At 60.8% G+C, this 18,896-nt stretch overlaps 2 protein-coding genes across 10 annotated transcripts in view; one reads left to right on the top strand and one right to left on the bottom strand.

Annotated features, from left to right (window-relative positions):
• Positions 1-3,466, top strand: part of SPNS2 (SPNS lysolipid transporter 2, sphingosine-1-phosphate) — a 36,119-nt gene extending 32,653 nt beyond the window's left edge. For 2 of the 8 annotated variants that reach the window (XR_011493616.1, XR_011493615.1), the window contains exons 12-15: positions 342-440; positions 529-692; positions 1,071-1,231; positions 1,831-3,466. Coding sequence is in view for 6 of the 8 variants with exons in the window: in XM_070482535.1 (XP_070338636.1) it covers positions 342-440; positions 529-693; positions 1,041-1,231; positions 1,831-2,296 (921 nt within the window). In the remaining 2 variants the exon portion in view is untranslated. Of the gene's footprint in view, positions 1-341; positions 441-528; positions 694-1,040; positions 1,232-1,830 lie in introns of all 8 variants that reach the window. The other 6 variants (XM_070482541.1, XM_070482540.1, XM_070482539.1 and 3 more) reach the window with 4 other exon arrangements.
• Positions 3,309-18,895, bottom strand: MYBBP1A (MYB binding protein 1a). 2 transcript variants are annotated; one of them, XM_014832624.3, is made up of 26 exons: positions 18,656-18,895; positions 18,376-18,471; positions 17,570-17,653; positions 17,408-17,482; positions 17,208-17,315; positions 16,105-16,280; positions 15,777-15,944; positions 15,543-15,660; positions 13,894-14,189; positions 13,505-13,615; positions 12,767-12,892; positions 12,399-12,566; positions 12,200-12,305; positions 10,398-10,494; positions 10,137-10,288; positions 9,680-9,763; positions 9,450-9,599; positions 9,177-9,350; positions 8,916-9,073; positions 7,479-7,731; positions 7,196-7,321; positions 7,047-7,115; positions 6,275-6,388; positions 5,964-6,065; positions 4,854-4,990; positions 3,309-4,686 (listed from the first exon to the last, which is right to left on the bottom strand). In XM_014832624.3, exons 1-26 carry the CDS (start codon positions 18,860-18,862, stop codon positions 3,864-3,866), a joined length of 4,278 nt encoding a protein of 1,425 aa, XP_014688110.2. In that variant the 5' UTR covers positions 18,863-18,895; the 3' UTR covers positions 3,309-3,863. The 2 variants fall into 2 exon arrangements, with proteins under 2 accessions (XP_014688110.2, XP_070338635.1); XM_070482534.1 differs by lacking the exons at positions 18,376-18,471; positions 18,656-18,895 and adding an exon at positions 18,179-18,252.
• Position 18,896: the final 1 nt, after the last annotated feature.

Raw genomic sequence — 18,896 nt, 5'->3', positions numbered from 1 at the left:
CAGCGAGGAGATGAGGGCGAGAGACCCTTGGGGTTCTGGTCCCTGCAGTGCCTGACTCCCTGTGTGATCCCTGAGGAATGTCCGCCTCTGGGCCTCAGTTTCCCTTGACCACTGTGCTTGGCTCCCCACCAAGAGCCAAGCGCAGCCCCTGAGGCACGTGGTCCCACGAGTTGGAGAGCAGAGGGCCTGGCTGGAGGGAGGGGCGCGAGGAGGGAAGGGCCCAGGAGACGGAGGGGTCAAGACACCAGGGCAGACTGAGTCTGAGGGTATGGGGGCTTCAGAGCGTGGTGACCCCAGGGATGAGGCCAGGTGGGGGCACTGACCTGCCGCCTCTTCTGCAGTATGTGGTCATTCCCACAAGAAGGGCCACCGCAGTGGCCCTGCAGAGCTTCACCTCCCACCTGCTGGGGGATGCCGGAAGCCCCTACCTCATCGGCTTTGTGAGTACCCTGGGGGCGGGAGAGGCTGAGGTGGGTGACGGGCTTCGGGAGGTGGCCCCGCCCTGATGGTCACCCACAATCCTCACAGATCTCCGACCTGATCCGCCAGAGCACCAAGGACTCCCCGCTCTGGGAGTTCCTGAGTCTGGGCTATGCCCTCATGCTCTGCCCCTTCGTCGTGGTCCTGGGTGGCATGTTCTTCCTCGCCACTGCTCTCTTCTTCCTCAGTGACCGGGCCAAGGCTGAGCAGCAGTGAGTGGGGGTGGGGGAGGGCCTGCCGCCTCGGCCGTGACAGCTTCCGCCTGGGGTGGTTCCAGGGTGAAGTGGGTGGGTCACCTGGCCGAAGGGGTCCCTGCCCGGCCCCCACGGCTTCCTGTCCTTGTGACGCCGCCTCCGGCTCACAGGCTCCGTCACACACGCAGCGGTGGCTGGGAGCCCTCGGTGGCCGGGCTGTGCCTGGCGGTTCTGGGCCTGGGTCTTTCTCTGCAGTTAATGGTTTTCAGAGCTGGGACCCCCTCCTCTTCCTTTTCCTCTCATTTTCTGACTTCTTTCTCCTCTCCTCTTGACTCCTGTCTCTCTTTCTCTTCTCCCCACCCCTGGGCTCTCCCACCTCCCCCTGGGCCTGACGAGGTCCCTGCCCAGCACGTCCGGTCAGCCAGCCCCCGTGATGCGATGCGCCAGAGCAGTGCCCGGGCCGGGCCCCCGCTGATCCGCCACCTTGACCCCCGCCCGTCTCTCCCCCAGGGTGAACCAGCTGGTGATGCCGCCCGCATCCATGAAAGTCTGAGGCGGTGAGTGTGAGTGGGCCATGGGTGGGGGGCTGGGGCTGGGCCTCCCTGTGGGAGGGAAGGGCCAGGGCCGGGGGAGAGGGAGCACAGCATAGCGCTTGGGGCATGTTCTGAAAGTAGGAGCAGCTCCTCCTGAGTCACCTCCTGCCTTAGCACATCCCACCAGTCCTGGGTTTGGTCTTCCTCCTGAAATGTTGCCCAACTGACTGGTGGATCCATGGGAGGGGGCAGGCTCCCTCTTCCAGTAAATCAGCTCCCCCTTCCTTCCTCAGAAGGGCTGGGGGCATAGGTCAGGGCCGGGGCTGGCCAGAACTGCCTGCTGTCCTGGATTCTGTCTCCTGATTCCTCCTGGAGGTGCCAGGGGCCAGCTCCTTCCTTGACCTTCCTCTGGGCCTGGCCTCTGGGGGCTGTGGCTTCCCAGCAGTGTGAGACCCAAGGTCACTGCCCCCATACCCCGGCCCCAGTAGACCTACACCCTTTCATGCCCCCAGAGCCTAGAGAAGGGCCTGTTTCTCCAAACAGCAAGGAAAATAATGAAAAGAGGGAAGCTGGAATGGCCCCTCCCAAAGGCCCACCTCTGACCTCTAACCCTCTCCCTCCAGGTGCCACTGGGATAATGAAGAACCATTGCTCTCACCTAGTCTGGGAGGTGTCCTATGGCATCCTGGCCCTGCTGGGCTGTCCCAAAGCTTTCTGTGTGACCCACAGCGGGCCACTGGCCCTCTTTGGTCTGGGACTCCTGAGTGGCCGTGGCTCCAAGAAGAGGCTGTGTCCTCAACTAACCTGGAAGGCTGTCAGTGCTGGAGCCACATGCTTGGACAGACTCCCGGCCCCAGGGGCCCAGGGAGAAGACGGCCCCTAGTGGGTGCGTGGGGAGAGCCTGGCCTGACACCAGCTTATGTGATCCTGGGCAAGTCCCTGCCCTCACCGGACTGCAGGGCCAGGGGGCTGGACTTTCCCACGCAGCTTGCCAGGCATGGCACCGTCTACAGCTTAGAAGACCTACCAGCTCCTGGGCCACCCAGAGAAGAGGTGGCCCAGGCCTTAGAGTGGCATTTCAGGCTCTGAGGCTCCCCGAAAGGCCTGCTGTGCGAGGACCACAGCCTTTCAGCTGGGCCTCTGACCTTGGGGACATTGGACTCAACCTGGCAGAGGTGGGCACTCAAGTCACTGGGCACTTCCCAGCCTGGCTGGTCACTCTGGAGGACATCTGTCTCCACTGCCTTGAGCTAGCTGTCCGCTTGGAGGTCTCCCAAGTGGGGACCATCCCAACAGGGAGCTGGCATCACCAGGGGTGAAGGCCCTGGTGGCAGCTACATACCACCTGTACCCCCAGGCTTTGAGATCCCTGGGGGCTGCCCACTCCTACAGGGCTCCTTCCAGCCCTTGCAGCATTTCTGCTGTCCATCTCCTCCCTGACTCCCCCCACAGAAGCCAAGAACCACCTCCTGCCCCCAGGCTGGGCCCTTTCCAGGAGCAGAGCCCAGGGGACTATTCCCAGAATCCATAGGGCAGTAGCCAGGGTGCTGGCTGCCAGAGGAAGCAGCCATCCACCCAGCTTCCTGTCCCAGGGAATAGCCTGGTGGAGGTTGAGGCCCACCGGGCGAGGCCAACACCCCAGAGCCACCTCCAACCAAACGTTGGCTGCTGTTGCTCTCACGCATATTTCCACACGGCCCACCACTCCCCCAGCCTCTGACCGCCCCATGCTCGTCCTCAGCACCACACCAGAGAGCAGCTGCTAACTTCACACCAGACCCCTGCCCCCTGGCAGAGCTTATCCTAGCCTCCCTGCTCCACTCCCTCTCTGCAATGTGCTGGAATCACGGTGGTTCTGGTCTGGGGGCCCCTGCGGCCAGTAGGAAACCCTGAGTGCCAGCTTAGACAATGCTTTGCCCCATAGTTAGTGGCTGGCGTGGCTTCAGTGGTATGTAAGCTAGTGGAATACCCACTCCCCGCCAAGCTCTGGGGCACCCTGGGGGCCTAACAAGGGGGTGGGCTGGGGGAGGTATCCCCCGAAGACCAGCCTGGCCTCCACTCCCACCCCAGCCTCAACTGGGGCCCCAGCGATGTTTTCTTGTTGTACAAGAACCAGGTCCAAGTGTTGCCTCCTCTTCCTTCCGGAAGCCAAACTGCTCCTTTATTTTTTAGAGCTGCTGATTGTGAATCTCAGAATCTTAAGAGAGAAACCAAATAGATTCCTCTTGTAAATGAAGAAATAAACCTATTTAAATCATGCCCTGGTGGCTCCCACAGCAAAGCAGCCAGGGGATGGGGGGACATGAGGAGTGGTCACACGTGCGCCCAGCCAATGTGGGCGACCCATCTGAACATGAGCCCTGGCCCACACTGCCCGGAGCCAAGGTCCCAGCTCCACACAGGTCAAGTGTGTGCCGGCCAGAGAGCAGAGGCAGGGTCCAGCCCAGGGCCAGGGTCTCTGCTCCCCCTGGGACCAGTGGGAAAGGGACCAGGCTGTGCTTGCTGTGGCAGGACTTCCGGGCAGGCTGGCAGCAGACCGACCCACTCCCCCCAGTGCCAGAAGATAGTACACAGTGGCTTGTTTATTAAAATCATGGTGGAAAAAATAGGAGTCTTCAGGGCAGATGGGGGAGAGGGCGAGGGGCTGGGCCTGCCTTCACGGCTTTCTCCCCTTCCTCAGCTGCACTTTTTTTTTCTTGGCCCCACTCTGGAGGAGGCTGGGGCTCCTGCTGGCCAAAGACACTCTCGCCTTTTTCCGTGGCAGCATGGACTGTGGCGACTTGCCTGAGACACACTCTTTGGGGAGAGCCTTCTGATGCTCCTTTATGTTGGCAGCCTCTGTGAGGGTGACAGGAGTGGCTCCATTCACCTGGGACAGCTTCCGTTTTTTTTTCTGCAGCTTTGGGGTCTTGGCAGGAGTACTGGGGCTCGTGGCAGGGGGGTCTGGAGCTGGACTCTTGGCAGGCTCCATGGGGGACACGGGAGTGGCTCCATTCACCTGGGACAGCTTCCGTTTTTTTTTCTGCAGCTTCGGGGTCTTGGCATGGGTGCTGAGGCTCGTGGCGGGGGGGTCTGGGGCTGGACTCTTGGCAGGCTCCGTGGGGGATACAGGAGTGGCTCCATTTACCTGGGACAGCTTCCGATTTTTTTTCTGCAGCTTTGGGGTCTTGGCAGGGGTGCTGGGGCTTGTGGCAGGGGGGTCTGGGGCCAGACTCTTGGTGGCAGGAGTCCCATTCACCTGGGACTGAGCTGGGACCTTGGCCTTCACCCTGTTCCTCCTCTTCCTGCCAGTGCTGGGGGGCTGGTTCCCACTGGTGACTGCAGGCTTGGTGGCATCCTGTTGCATGGTGCCCTCCGACTTACGTTTTTTACGCTTCTTGGTCTCTGGCAAGAATCCCTTTTTCTTCCGCTTCATGCTAACGGGGCTCTGCGTGGCACTGGGGACTTCCTTGACATCCTTCTTCTCTGACTTGGGGCGCCTGGGAGGAAGTGAGCAAAGTTAAGGAAGCGTCCAGTGAGGGCAGGAGTGACTGCCACCTCCAGGGTCCTGTGGGACCCAAGCTGCCCAAAGCTACCATATCCGAGCACGTGCAGCCCAAGGGTCTCTCCAGCCTTCCCCAAGCTGTGGCCCCCTCCCCAGACGTACTGGACTCCAAGGGTCTTCATGGCCTGCCAGTAGAGGTTGTGGAGGCGGCCAGACCCGGTTGCGCGTTCTCCCTGCTGCAGCCTCGCCTGTCGGCTCTGCAGCACGCCCCGGACGGCGGTCAGGTCCGTGGTCAGGTTCTGCAGAGGGGCAGAAGGCTGTGGCTGCAGTGGGGAGGGGAGGCAGGGCCTCTCCTCAGCCCTTGGTCCCCAGTCCTCCCACCTTTGCCCAGTCACTGTCTCTCCAGTGACCCCAAGCTCTCTTCGGGACCCTCAGCCACTCCTTCTGCCTATAAATCACCAGTCTCTCTCACCTCAGGAGAAAAAAAGAGCCCCAGATGCCACCTTCATTCCCCCTTCCCACAGCCAGAAGGCCCGCTCTCCACCTCCTGACGTCCCACTCTTCCTCGCTCAGTGGCTCTGGCCGGCCCACCTCTAAGGGCACCATGCGATGGCCTCAGGGCTGCAAAAGCCCTTCCCGTCTCACTCTCCCTGCCAGTGGGTTATTTTTGAAACCCAGTGACTTCCAGAACACCCTTTTCTCCTGGCTTTTTACTACCAGGCTGACCCCTGTCTGTCAGGCCCACCGGCTGTTCTGCAAGGCCCCAGCCCAGGCTCGGCTCCTCCCTCCAGCAGCCTTGGGCAAGCTCGCCCTGCCCGTGGGCTCCAACCAGTTTCTATGCTAAAGACTCCCAGACCTTTCCCTCTGGGCCAGACTGGGGAACCCCTCACCCGGAGCTGTCTCCTGGTCCCACCTGATGGCCCATGAGCATCTCAGGCCCCCGCACCCGCCTGGAAACCTGGGCTCCTTCCTAATAGCTGCCCACGGGGAATCTTCCTCCTCTCCTCCCGTGGTCTGCCGCCTCCCGCCCCGTCCCAGCCTTCTGGCTGCAGCGCACCCTCATGCCACCCTGCCACGCACGGCGGTGGCACTCTCCCCTCCCAAGCGGCTCTCCTTCACCCATGGCTCTCCAGCCACCCATATAGAAACTGCCCAGATTCCTCACCCAGCCACCCGGAACCTGCCCCACGTGGCCCCCCACCAACCCCCTAGCCTCTGCTCAGACTGGCTCCTCTGTGTGCTGGTGACGTCCCTCCGCAGCGCCAGGCTCACCTCCTGGTGGACGGTCCTGAAGAGGACGTTGAGCAGCTCCACTGAGGACAGCTCCCTCTGCTGCTCCGACTTGGTCTGGGCCTCACCCAGTGTCCGCAGGTTCTAGGGAGAAGGCGGCCAGGCTGAGCCGCTCTGGAGGGCTGGCTGAAGCCTCTCCATTTCCCGTAGGAGAGACCAAAGCCCCGAGGGAGGACACGTCTCCCGGGCAACCAGACACCACCCGAGGCTCAGGAGCCCGGTAATCCTCGCGCCTTGGTTCCCAGAGAACTGCGCCTGATGGGGGTGTGGGAGGGGAGCTCCGGGGCCATTACCTCAGTGACCTTCGCCAGGATCTGGCCAATCAGCTGCTCCCACTCGGGGTCCTCAAAGCACAGTCTCAGCTCCCGCGTGGGCAGGGTCTTCTGGAGCAGCAGGCAGGCCTGGGCCTGGGGTGGGGGAATGTGGTCACCAGAAGCCTTGGAGTGCTGTGGCAAGGCTTAGGGGACCGCAAGGGGACCCTGAGAGCTCTGGGAGCCTGCTGGGCACCGAGGGGCCACAACTTCAGGCTCTCTGTGGGGGCTGCCTGCTGCTCGGGGTCTGACCTGCCTGGGTTGTCACCACAGAAGCTCTGGGCCCCTTAAGCATCTGTTCCTGTGCCCTCTTTTCAGGCAAGTGGGGGAACTGGGACCTGGGGGTCAGCAAGGGCTCCCGGCTAGATAGAGCTGGCAGCCCCTCAGGCTGAGACACTTCCAGAGCCTCTGACTAGCTCAGTGCCATCTTCCTCCAGCCTCCACAGGCCTGTCCCTGTCAGCCTGGCACCTGAACCAACCGCCAGGGGATTCCTCTGTGTAGGCTGGAGCGTGAACTCTAAGGAGCCGAGGGCTCAGGCCACACGGGCAGTGGCAGCTGTGGGAGCAAATCTGCCCCTCCCCTGCCCCCAGAGCTACTCTTGTGCCTATAGGAGCAGGGGAAGGGCTGGCAGGTCAGAGAGGCAGTAGTGGGCCACCCCTTTCACCCCCATCCCTTGGCCTCACAAATAGCCAGCTAGTGAGGAGTCAAGTGGGAGACCCCGAAGGCCTGGGCTGGGATCCGGAAGTCCCTCACCTGATGGCGGGGCCGTGTCTGGCCTGTCACATGCTGGACCATGACGGGGAGCAGGCTCTTGCAGAGCGCCTAGGGAGGCAATGACAGGGCTGGGAAGTGGGGACTGGGCTGAGCAGGCGCCCCCAGGGGTGGGCTGTTACCACACTCACCGGGTGCCGGGAGAAGAGGCTGAGGAACATGGGCACGGTGAGCGGGCTGTTGCGCTTGGTCAGGAAGGAGCTCAGCGCTGACGAGTAGACTGGGGTCACGAGGCTCAAATCAAAAGAGCTGGGAGCCTGGGTCACGTGAGAGAGCTGGTGTGATGCCAGGGAGAGGGGTCCCTGGTACAGGGGCAGAGGCTGGCTGCCTTCAGAAGGCTGAAAGGTGGGTCCTGCGGGAGTCATGGCCTCAGCTCCCCACCCGTGAGATGGGTGGGGGCCCTGGCTCACTCACCTCTGGGCCCCTGGGCTTGGTGCTGGCGTCAAGGCCAGCCTCCTCCTTCCTCTGGGTCTTGTGGACGGACCCGTGAGCACTGTTGCCCTTCAAGACCCGCAGGAGGTAGAGGGAGGCATTGAAGTAGTAGAGGGAGATGGAGGAGTCGGCCTGGTGGCCGGCCTGCTGCACCAGCCGCTCCACCTGGCTGTACAGAGTCTCCATGTAGTTGCCCACGTCGTGGCAGTAGTGCCGGGAGCGGCACAGGTGGTGTCTGTGGGGCAGTAAGAGGCACAGCTGGTGCCAACGTTCCCTTTCCACCCCTGCTCCCTGCCCAGCAGAGCCCACCCCAAGAGCAGGGACCCTGAGTCCCATTTCACAGGCAGGGAAACAGACATGGAGAGAAGGGACCTGACCAGGGCTGCCGAGGGAGACACAGGACCACCCATGGATTTGCCAGAGGGGAAACCGGCTCTTGGGCTGAGGCTGCACCATCGGCCAAACGCCCCAGACCTGGTCCACATCTCCCGTCTGCACCTGTCTCTTGTGGGACAGTAGCTTCCAGACCCTTTGCAAGGCACGACCAGGGTCTGTGTGCTCAGAACCCAGCGTGGCCCCGCAGGGCTGGGAACAGAGTCGGGACGAGATTCAGGACACTCAACAGAGTCAACGCTGTCCAAACAGGTGGCAGGAGAACTAGGCGAGAAAGTGTGGCCTGGGGCTGGCCTGGGAGACAAGCTAGCGTGCACTGTCCATCACGCCTCCCCATCCGCCCTATGCTGTACTCTCGGCACCCCAAGTCCCCTGGCCTTCGTCTCCCTGACCTCTGTGCTCCGGAGGGAGGGCAGGCCTGCACTGTCTCCTTGCCGTCTCACTGCCATTGCCTCCGTGCTGGGCTCCCTGCTCTGGTACAGCCCACCCCGCCACCCCACCCTGCCCACGTCTTGCTGAAAACACCCCTGTGGCTCCCCAATAGTGCTAGAGTCGATCTACGAGGCCTCTCATACTCCAGCTGCGTCTGACTGGCTTCCATCTGGACCCGCCTTTCTGCCCTGCCTGTGGGCTCCAGGCCTGATGAACTCTACAGCTCCCAGCACTGCTGTCACCTTTCCCAGGAGACTGGGTTAGGTGCCCCCACCACTCTGTGCTTTCAGTATCTCCTATCCACCCCCTGCTATAGTCCCAGGATGTCTCTGTTGGACGACTGGTCTGGTTTCCCAAGTGCAGTGATCCTGAGGGCAGGGATGGGACTGGGGGACCATGGGTCTGGCACAAAGCTGGTGCTAAGCATCAAGGACGGTGTGAACTACTGAGTGCCATGTGCCCCCAGGGCAGAGCAGCGATTCTAGAGTCAGGTGGGCCACTTCGGAATCCTGGAGCCCTAAAGGCCTGGTTCTCCTCTGAGTGTTAGTCTGGGGTCTGTCCAACAGCCCCCGCCGCGCCCTGCCCCGTGCTCACGTGAAGATGCGGGCCGTCTTGTGCAGGAGGTCCTGCTCCTGCTTGGTGCTGCTATTGCGCATGCTGCGCCGGATGATGTTCAGCAGCGGTTCAAGCAGCTCCAGGACCAGGGGATTCTCAGGCTGCTTGGTCACCAGCACTTCGATCAGATCCAGGACCTGTGGCCGGGACGGGTTGGCTTAGCCAAGTGTGGGAGTGCGTGCAGAGGGTGGGGGTAGGCTGTGGAGGACAATGGTGGTGCTCTGCGGCTCTCAGCCTCACCCTGATTTGGAAGTCTCGCCGGAGCATCTTCTCCTTCTGCAGCTTGTTCTTCTCATCTTTCCGCGCCTGGATGCGCAGTTTCTGCTCAGCAAAGAGGCTGGCAAGGTTCTGGTCCAGGGCCATCATGGCCTCATCCCCCAGCTCCTCATCGTCGTCCTCGCTATCCACTCCACCCTAAAGAACAGACGCCCAGTGAGCAGCCTGGCCTTCTGTGGGCAGATGCAGGCAAACACAGACAGGTCGGGGAGCCCCTCCCTGGCTCCCGCTGCTCACCAGCGCCTTCCCTGCCTGCAGCACCGCCATCAGCTGCTCCCGGAAGCCCTGGTCCACGTCTCCATCCCGATCCTCCTCATCGCTCTCCTCCTCATCACTGTACTCCTCATCCTCTGAGTTTTTGTTGTCCTCGCTGTCCTCACTCTTATCCTGTGGGTGGCAGGTGTGTCACACTTCCCACTGCCCACCGCGTGTCTGCCCACCCTGCCCTGCCCCTTGCTGGCAAGTACCTCCACATTCTCTAGCTGCTTCTCAGAATCATCCATGACCACCACATTGTCGTCCTCGTCCTGGCTCTTCTCAGGGTTCAGCACCTGAGGGGATTCCCAGACAGCTGGCTCATCTGTTGCCCTGGCCCCTTAACCCTCCTCAGACCACTGGGCTCTCCTGACCACACTCCCTGATCGTGCCCCATCCAGTCTTCACCAAAAGGTCCCATTTCAGGGAGGTAAACGGAGCCCAGGAGAGGCGGCCACACCCTCCAGTGCCCAGGGCCAGCACCTCCTGGACAGACCCGACGAGGCCAAGACAAGCTCGGATCAGGCCTGCACAGCAGCAGTTTGAGCGAGGCCCCCACCCACTCCGCAGATTAGAACAAAGATGATGGGGTGACGTGGCAGCCCCGGTGCCGCCCGGTGCTTGGAGAGCCCGGTCCCGGCACCCACTTCCCCAAAGGCCTCAACTCACATCCAGGATTAGCTGCAGGGCACGTGGAGTCAGGTGGGAGCAGATGTGGCTAAACACACTCCGGGCCACCTGGCGCATGAGGTGACTAGGCTGGGCCAGGAGGGCCAGCAGGATCTCCACCAGCACCTCCACCCACGGTGGCTCCTGGGGGTCTGCAAGCGGGGAGAGGGCTGAGCCCGGGCAGAGAACCGCCAGCCATCCCGGGTCCCTGCTGTCCCCAGGACGTGCCCCGCCTGCCCCGCCCCAGGGGCGATGACCCACTGACGGCCTTGGAGCGGGTCCGACGGGTCTTCTCCCCCAGGCTCTTCTTGATGCAGGTCTGGATGTCGCCTAAGAGGTCGCAGCTCTCTGCGGGGGACTGTGGGCAGGACAGAAATCAGGGGGTAACCCAAGGAACAGCTGGCATCAGAGACCTAGAACACTCCAGCCACCAGCCTGCCTTAGCCAGTCTCTCTCACAATCCAGAATGGAGGACCCCGCCAGACCCCAGGGGGCAGCCCAAGAGCAGATGACCTCTTACACCTAACACACAGTCATAGGATCTGAGAGCCCTCAGGGAACATGGAGCCCAACCTGCCCATGGACGCCCAGTGAGGCAGAGCCTGACAGGGACGGCCGGGTTACGGCCATAGGGAGCCAGCAGGCCCCAGCCTCCCGATTTGTAATTCTAGATCACTCCCCCGACACCTGACTCGGCGTCACAGAGAAAGAACTGAGAACCGTTAGTTTTAATGAACTTAGCTTATATTAATTAAATTTAAGCCAATTTAAACCCAACTTGGGGATAAGCCCAGACTCCAACCGCCAACCAGTGACTCAGGGGGGGCCCTCTTGAAAACATCCTGTGTGATCTATGGTACCAAAAGGGCAGGCTATTCCCTCATAATGCAGTGGGCAGCTTCGACGTGTGGCCCAGAGGTGGTAGAGTGAAGGGCTGGAGAGGAGCCCAAAGCCCTGGCCATCTTTCATCCAGGCGTCTGGACACACCCGGGTTCCAGTCAAGCTCAGAGATCCCAGGGTCTACAATAGGCCCCAAACGTGCCCCATAATTGTCACGACCTGCTGCTATCAGAGATGCACTGCCACGGATGCGAAGGACATCGTGGCCAACACTGCCCACACAGCTTGTCCATGGGCTGGACTCGGGGTCCCTGAGGCCTGGAAGCCCAAACCGCAGCCAAGAGGCCAGAGGGAGAAACCGCGAGCCCGGTCTACTCAAGCGCCTTAGGACCCAAAGCAGCCCCGTAGGAGCCTCATGCAAAGCGAGAGGAAAACCTCTGGAGAAACCAGGGTTCAGAGTTCATGAGAAACCACGAGGGGCAGAAGAGTTGCTGGCACTAAGGTCCGAATGTGACCAAAACCTCTCAGTGGGAAGTAGAGAAAGGGAGACAGTTGGTTCCAGAGAACCTGTTGTTAGAAAGCGCGAGTGACGCCGTGAGCAGTATAGCGATGGGCAACGAAGCCGGTGCTGGGGAGCGACGGAGGAAAACCTACTAACCTCAACCCATCACCATCGATTCTGGGGGGGGGGGTGAGTTAAACAGAAAAATCGGGGCCCCTCTCCTAACGGACCACCAGCACAGAAGCAGCTGACCCGTGGGGGCCAGGTCTGCCAGAGAAGGGCCCTCCCGGGAAGGCGGCGCTTCTCCTTTACAGCCCGCCTCGGTCTGTAAAGCACGTTTGGACGGCCTTGGGGGGCAGTGGAGTCAGGTCCCCATGTTTGATCCCAGCCAACAGCCTGGGCAGATGACTTAGCCTGAGCCTCAGCTGCCCCGCCTGACAGACAGGAGCAAGCGCCTGCCTCACCGTGCTGGGGACTGGAAACAAGAGACGACGTGTGGAAAGCTCTGGACGTAGCTGGTGCCCAGTAAGAAGATGGAGTGATTTTTTCTCTGGCTGTAATTCTACCCAGGACCAATCAGCCTAGGAAACCTGCCAATTTCAACTCCCTGGCCGCTCACAGCTTGTCCACGGGCTGGACCCAACCCTCAAGCCTCTCAGGAGGAAGCCTGACACGCCCTAGACAGCAGGTCCATAACCCCCTCCCTGCCAGGCCGCTGTACCTTGAAGAGGTGGATGCCCACGAGGAGTATCAGGTGCTGGAAGGCAGCGGCCTTGGCCTTGGCCTCTGAGGAGCGAGCCTCCAGTTCCTTCAGAGTCTGCAGCATCCTGGGATGAGGATGGGTATGCTCTCAGGGCACTGCTGCTGACGTCAGACCCCAGAGTGTCCTGCCCATCCACTGGAAACCCCGCCCCCCTCACCGGTCCCAGGCCTGGCGCTGGGGTGGCGTGAACGGCGTCAGGGCGGCCACGTTGCGGCTGTGGTTCAACAGCATGTCTGCGAACTGGACCAGGCGGTAGGTCCAGGGCTGCCCATCCCGGGTCTGCTCCGGCGCCTGCCTGAACTGTGTGCTGAGGGTCTGCAGCAGGCTGGGAAGGGTTGGGTCGCGGTCACGGGCTGGGCTAGTGAAGACAGCCACCTGTATCCCCCCCCACACCCAGAGCCACTGGAACTCACGGGGCCCCTGTGGTTTTCCCAGCTTAGAAGTGGAGAGAGCACATGTCCTCAAGACCACTTTCCCACCTGGCTGGCCCACCTTCAGACCTCCCCCGAGCAGCCCCTGGCCCACCTGAAGAATGCCCCGCTGACGACCTCTCGGGCCCGGCTCTCCAGAGGGAAGGAGAACCGCTGCTCAGTCTCCGGGATCTGTGGGGTGGGCTTCTTCGTTTCAAAGAATGCGTGGAAAAAGCAAAACCTGGGGAAGGTGGGAGAGTAGCCAGCGCTGCCTCAGGCAGGGCCATTTGTTTTTCCCAGCCCCTCCCTGGACGGCAGCACTGAGGGCATGGTGCCAGGGAGGAGGGAGCCACTCTGGCGATGAAAAGGAGGGGACGTTTCGCAGGTCTGGATCCCAGCTGAACACAGCTTGGCCCAAAGTGGGGCGAGAACCAGGGCCCTTCCCTGGGAACCAAGACAGGCACGAGGCTGTGCAACCTCAGCCAAGTCACACCATCGCTTCTGCAGACGCACGGCTGCCCCGTCTCGGGGGACTATGGCCAGGGCTGAGGAGCAGCTGGCAAGAGGAGGGTGGTGCCAAGGCTTCCCTGACACCATCAATGTGCAAAAGCTGCCTGCGGAACACGTGGAGCTAGCCAGAGCCTCTCAGGCCCCCACAGCCCCACACTTTCTGGCTCCCACGGCATTTCTTTAAATCCCCTTCTGTGTGAGGGACAAGAAAGGGTGGCCTGCTTCCCACGGGTGACTTGACCCCAAGGCTCTGGCTCCAGGGGGATCCAAACTAGGACTAGGCAAGAGGGCCCATTCTTGGCCCCCCACCCATGGGGAGTTGGGGCTCAAGCACATCTCGCACCTGGCCACCTCCTCAATCAAGGCCTCCTCCTTCTCCACGTGCACATTGTCCACAATGCTGACCAGGCGAAGGATGATCCACTTGCGTAGCCGGAACACAGCTCGCTCAGGCCTGCGGGGTAGGAGGCGAGGTCACAGAAAACACTGAAAGGTGGCAAAAACGGTACTCCTTTGCCCTATCTTGCAGACAGGAAAACCATGATCTCCCCACTGCTTATCACAAGCGTGGGACCATAAATAAGAAAACTGAGGCCTTCTTTGAGAGCTAAGGCTCCCCTCCTCCCCTCCTGTGGTTTGGCAACAGGACGCAGTGGGAAGGAGAGCCCAGGCTTTCGGGCTCAGCGAGCCCAGCCCTGCACCCAGGGGCCCTTCCCTGCCAGGCCCACTCACCCATGCAGTGAAGCGTCTTGAGCTTTCTTCTGGTTGTTGGTGCTGAAGTCCACCAGGGACTCCAGGTCGGGCTGGAGAAACATGTCCCGCAGCCAGGCCACGTAGCCCTTGAGGGCGGGGGCACTCAGGGACTGCACGACCCGCCAGAAGGTAGGCACGACCGGGAGGCCCTGGTTGGTGATGGACGTGAAGGCCACCACCACGGCCAGCTGCCGCTCGGGGTCATCCCGGCAGCCTTCCAGGAAGGCTCCCACGTACTCATTCATCTCTGGGGCAAACTTGAACTGGTTCGGGAACTGCAAGAGTCAGGCATAGCACTGGGATCACCAGCCTGGAGGGGTCCAACAGTCCCACCAGCCTCTTCTGCAACAGGTTAAACCAGGGCTCAGAAGCCCCCTAGCCGTACACAGCCAGGCTGCGGCACCCTCCCGCCCTAACGCTTCTGTCCAGCAGCAAGGCCTGCCTCCATCAGACTGCTCCAGCCTCCACACCTCTGGCCCCAGAAGGCCCCTCCTGGCCGCCTCCCACTGGATCAGGAGAAGCTGTTTTCCAGGCTCGAGGCAGGAAGGAGCAGCAGCTCAGAGTCCACACTGGGCCATCAAACCGCTGTGTGTTCAAGCCCCACTTCTGCCAGCTCCTAGCTGTGTCATTGTGGGGCTCAAAACCTGCCACCTCTCAAGTGCTCACTTCGTGCCAGGTTCTGTGCAATGTGCACCCATGCAGCAGCTTATTTAACCTCTGTAACAACCCTCTACACTGGGTCCCTTTGTCATTTTCCAGACGAAGAAAATGAGGCACAAAAACACCTAGAAGTAACTTCTCAGGGTCACAGGGCTCCAAGCAGTGCAGCTGGGATTTGGACCCAGTTGGTCTGGCCTCCCAGTGCGCACTCGTGATCACAGATCTACACTTTCTGAGCCGGTCCCTTACCCAGGAACCGGGGACAGCAGCTCTCGGGAGCTGGCTGTAAAGATGAAATGCAGGAACGCAGCCGCACTTCCTGTGTGCCGTGCGTGTTAACATGCTCATCTTCACAACAGCTCTGAGCAGATACTGCTCCTCTTGTCTCACGGACAAGGACAGGCGGGCACAGGGAAGGGAAGCCAGCTGTGCCAGGTCCCACAGCTAGCGAGCGGGGGAGTCAGGACCAGACCGACAGTCTGCTCTGGGGCCTCCAGGCTCTTAACCACCAACCGATTCTCCTGTCAAGCGCTTAGCTGAGTGTGGGGCGTGCGGAAAATGCTCCAAACGTCAGTGATGATGGCTAGTCTCACTGTAACACCACCTGGGGGTGGCGGGAGGTCTGACGGACTCCTGGCTGTACAGGCCTCTGCTGAGGGACCTGAGGGCAGAGAGGCTGACCTTGCCCAAACTCCATTCAGAGAGGAAGAGAGGAGACGGGGTTCAGGCAGCTGACTTTACTCAGAGGGAAGAGACACCCAGGTCCCAGGCCCCTGCCAACAGCACCTGTGCTTGCCCTCCCAGGCGGGGCCACTGAGGTAGGAAGACCACTGACACCAGAGCAAAGAGCAACCCTCTTTTCCAGAAGCTGAGTGACGCCTGAGGCGGCCCAGCCCCTTTCTTGGCAGGAAGCATCCTGGTTGCCAGGCCCTTTATGGCAGTGTTGGGCTGCAGGGTGCGGCACCCACCTTAGCAGTGACCAGGTGCTCCCCATATTGTCGGATCAGGTCCCCCCGCATCACCAGCTGCAGCTGCTCCTTGGACAGTAGAGGCAGGGCTGCGCCCAGCAGGCGGAAACACAGGTAGCTAAGGGGCAGAGGACAGAGCCTGGTCAGAGCCCTCGGCTCCCTGGGTGGACTGCCAGCCCAGCCCCATGTAACAACTGAAGCAGCGGAGTGGAGCGCAGCGAGTGCCACACGCACCTGGCCGGCCAGAAGTGCTTCTTCAGTAGCCCTTGCTCCACGACTTCCTTCCAGAACCGCGGGAACTTGTCCTCCTGAAGTGCCAGGCGGAGCAGGTCCAAAGCCATGGTGGGCAGCCTGCGCTCCTTCTTCACAGAGGCAGCGGTCATCTTCAGGACCGTCACCAGTCTGCAGAGGGGGCAGAGGGGACTCAGGGGGCACCTACCAAACCGACAAGGGCCAGGGTGCCCGGGGTAGCAGGGACACCCCCAGGCTGCACTGCAAGCCTGCTGAGGGCCAGCTGCAGCCCCATGGCCCCAGGGAGGGCCCACCCACCCAAGTCCCTCACCTGGGGATGTTCTCATCTGAGAACAGGTTGACCGATCCCATCAGCTTCTCGAGCTCTGTGGGCACCTTCTGCTGGGCCAGGAGGAAGAGCTGCAGGTGCTCAGGGGAGCCAAGGACTGAATTCAAGTCAGCCTTGAGGATCTTCGGCAGGACCTCCTGCAATGTGGCCTCTGGGACCTGGAGTGGGGAGACAGGTTGAGGAAGGGTGGCTTCCTCATGGCATCCTTTGTTTTTCCCCCTGGGGTCAGCCCTCTGGGTTGTTCTACCTGCCAGGCTCCCATGAGGCCCCTGGCAGTGCCAGCCTGAGGCAGCAGAGCTACAATCCACCTTGCTGGGCATCAGAATCACCAGAGGGCCACTTGTTACAAATCTCAAATTCCCAAGCCCCCGGAATCTGAGTTTTCAACAAGAACCCCGCTGATGCTAACCGGCGCAGGGCTACCCTTTTAATTATTCCTCTTTCGGGTTTTTCAGGACTAGCCTATTTCTTATGCAAGAAACCCCAAATGGAGAGCTAGGATTTGAACCCAGGTCCTTCTGGCTTCTGCAGCCTGGACTGTGCAGAAAGCCCCTGCCTGGGAGGTGCCAATCTCTGTCTTTTCCTCAGGAGCAAAGGATTCTAGGTTCTAGTTTACCTCTATTTTTCAAGTAGGGCAGTGGGGGCCCCTGAGGGGTCAGCTCTGCCGCAAACATGTTTAATATACTTGCCGCACGCCAGGCGCTATTCTAGAACTGCACTGCCCAATATGGCAGCCACTGGCCACACGTAGCTACTGAGCACACGGAATGTGCAAGCCTGAATCGAGACCCGCTGTACATGTAAAATACACACCGGGTTTTGGAGACTTAATGTAACAAAAAATGTAAAATATCTCTACAATGTTTCATATTGATTGTATGTAGACGCATTAGGCTAAGTGGAATATGTTACTAACTGCACTCGATTCTTTCTACCTTTCCTAAGGTAGTTACTAAAGATGACAAGTTACACACTTTTATATTTCTATAGGATAGTGCTGCTCGAGAGTATGAACTCAGCCTTCTCCATGTTTCTATAACAGGGAGCGCTGCCCGAGGTCCCACAGCTGGTCAGCCCGCACGTACCTCAGAGAGGATGTCCACCAGCGCCTGCTGGGGCTGCTCCTGCAAGTGGTTGTAGTACTGGGCCAGGGTCTGGAGCAGCTTCACGGACTTCATCAGTGCCTCCGAGTCCTGGTACCCACAGAGGGGGAGAGGGTATGAGCAGGGCATGCCACTGACCCCCAAGGCAGTCCCCATACCCTCTGTACGCCTGAAGCTCTTACCTTCACCAGCCTGCCTGACTGAAAGAGGGCTAGCACCCCAAACAGGTTTGCGAAGAGAGCGGGTCTCATCATTGTCTAGAAAAGGATTCCAGGCACCAGTGAGAAGGGCCAGAGGATTCCCCACCCTGGGGCTGCTGACCTCCCTAGGCCACCAGCTCTCACCTTTTTAACTTTCTGCAGGTCATGCTTCTCTTGGATCTGCTGCAGGATGCTGCACAAGGGTATGTCTTCGAAAGACTGTAACAGCTGCCAGGAGTTGTGGCAGAAGAGAGAGAGGGGTTCAAGGAGTGGTCCAGCCACACCGCAGCAGACCTCAACTCCCTGCCACTTCTCCCTTCAACTTCTGCCCAGGGGGCCTTGGGCCCCGGCTCCCACCCCAAGCATGCCTCTGAAGCTGCTCACTCTCCTCTGAGCAGTGCGGATGATGAGCTCTGCTGCTCCACTGCAGCTGAATCTTGCCTCCCTGCCCCATGCCCCCTGGGGCTCAGAAACTACCTCCTTTGGCCCCTAGGTTGCTAGACTGAGACTCCCAGACCCTATCCCCACAGCCTGCTCTGAGCTCCTCCCAGGCTGATCCTAAAAGACTGGATCTTTATTGCTCTTCCAGTGGTCCAAGTTCCTCAGCCTAGTGCTCCTTGCGGGGCAGAGGGCCCTGAACCTTGCAGATATAAGGGAACGCATCCCAAAGCTTACTACTCCCAGTAAATGTACCTAAGAGGCCAGTCAACCCATGTACAAAAAGGAAACTGCTCACTCTCCTGCCCCACTTGCCTGGGCTTCTCTGCAGACAAGCCTTGCTCACACTTTCTCCACCTCCACGTGGGGACGCCTCCCATCAGCTCAGGTGCCACCCGCAACTTCTCCCTCGGACCACTGGCTCCTCCCCTGCAGCAGAGACATCTGCCCCCCTCACCCCTCACCGTTTTGACCAGCATGGCTGGGCCCCTTCCCCGGAGCCACGAGCTCACCTGTGCCAGGGCCAGACTGTAGCAGGGCCGGGCGGTTTCTCGCCCGACCCCGAGCCCAGTGATCAGGCGCTTCAGAGCATACTTCATCTCGGATCCCTGTGAACCAAGGGCATCCTCCGGTCGACCAGTGAGAAAAACCGTCCCGCACTCGCCCACTCCCGCACCCCGACCGCGCTCACCTGGGCATCCAGGTTCGCGATCACGTGCCCCCCCCCAGCCCAACTCTTGGAGCCAGCCGCCACATCTTTACCGGGATCTACGCGGACGCCTGCCACCATACCTGTGGCCTTGTGCGCAGATACTCCAGCAGCTTCTCCGTGGCCTCAAGCCGCGTCTCCTGCTGCGGCTTCGCAATGTCCCAGAAGAAGTCCAAGAACTCGCGACTGTGCTTCAGCAGGCCATGCGGGTCGGCAGGCCGGGCGCCGCTCTTTGTCGCCTCTCCCAGGGACATGGGCTCTGCGACGTCCCGACTCTCCATCTCCGCCATGCTCCCCGAACACGTGGGCTCCGAAGACAAACTC

Source organism: Equus asinus, chromosome 13, assembly GCF_041296235.1.
Source record: "Equus asinus isolate D_3611 breed Donkey chromosome 13, EquAss-T2T_v2, whole genome shotgun sequence".
In the NCBI taxonomy this organism is placed as follows: domain Eukaryota; kingdom Metazoa; phylum Chordata; class Mammalia; order Perissodactyla; family Equidae; genus Equus; species Equus asinus.
The sequence above is the reverse complement of the archived record's forward strand: the minus strand, read 5'-3'. Positions and strand labels throughout refer to the sequence as shown.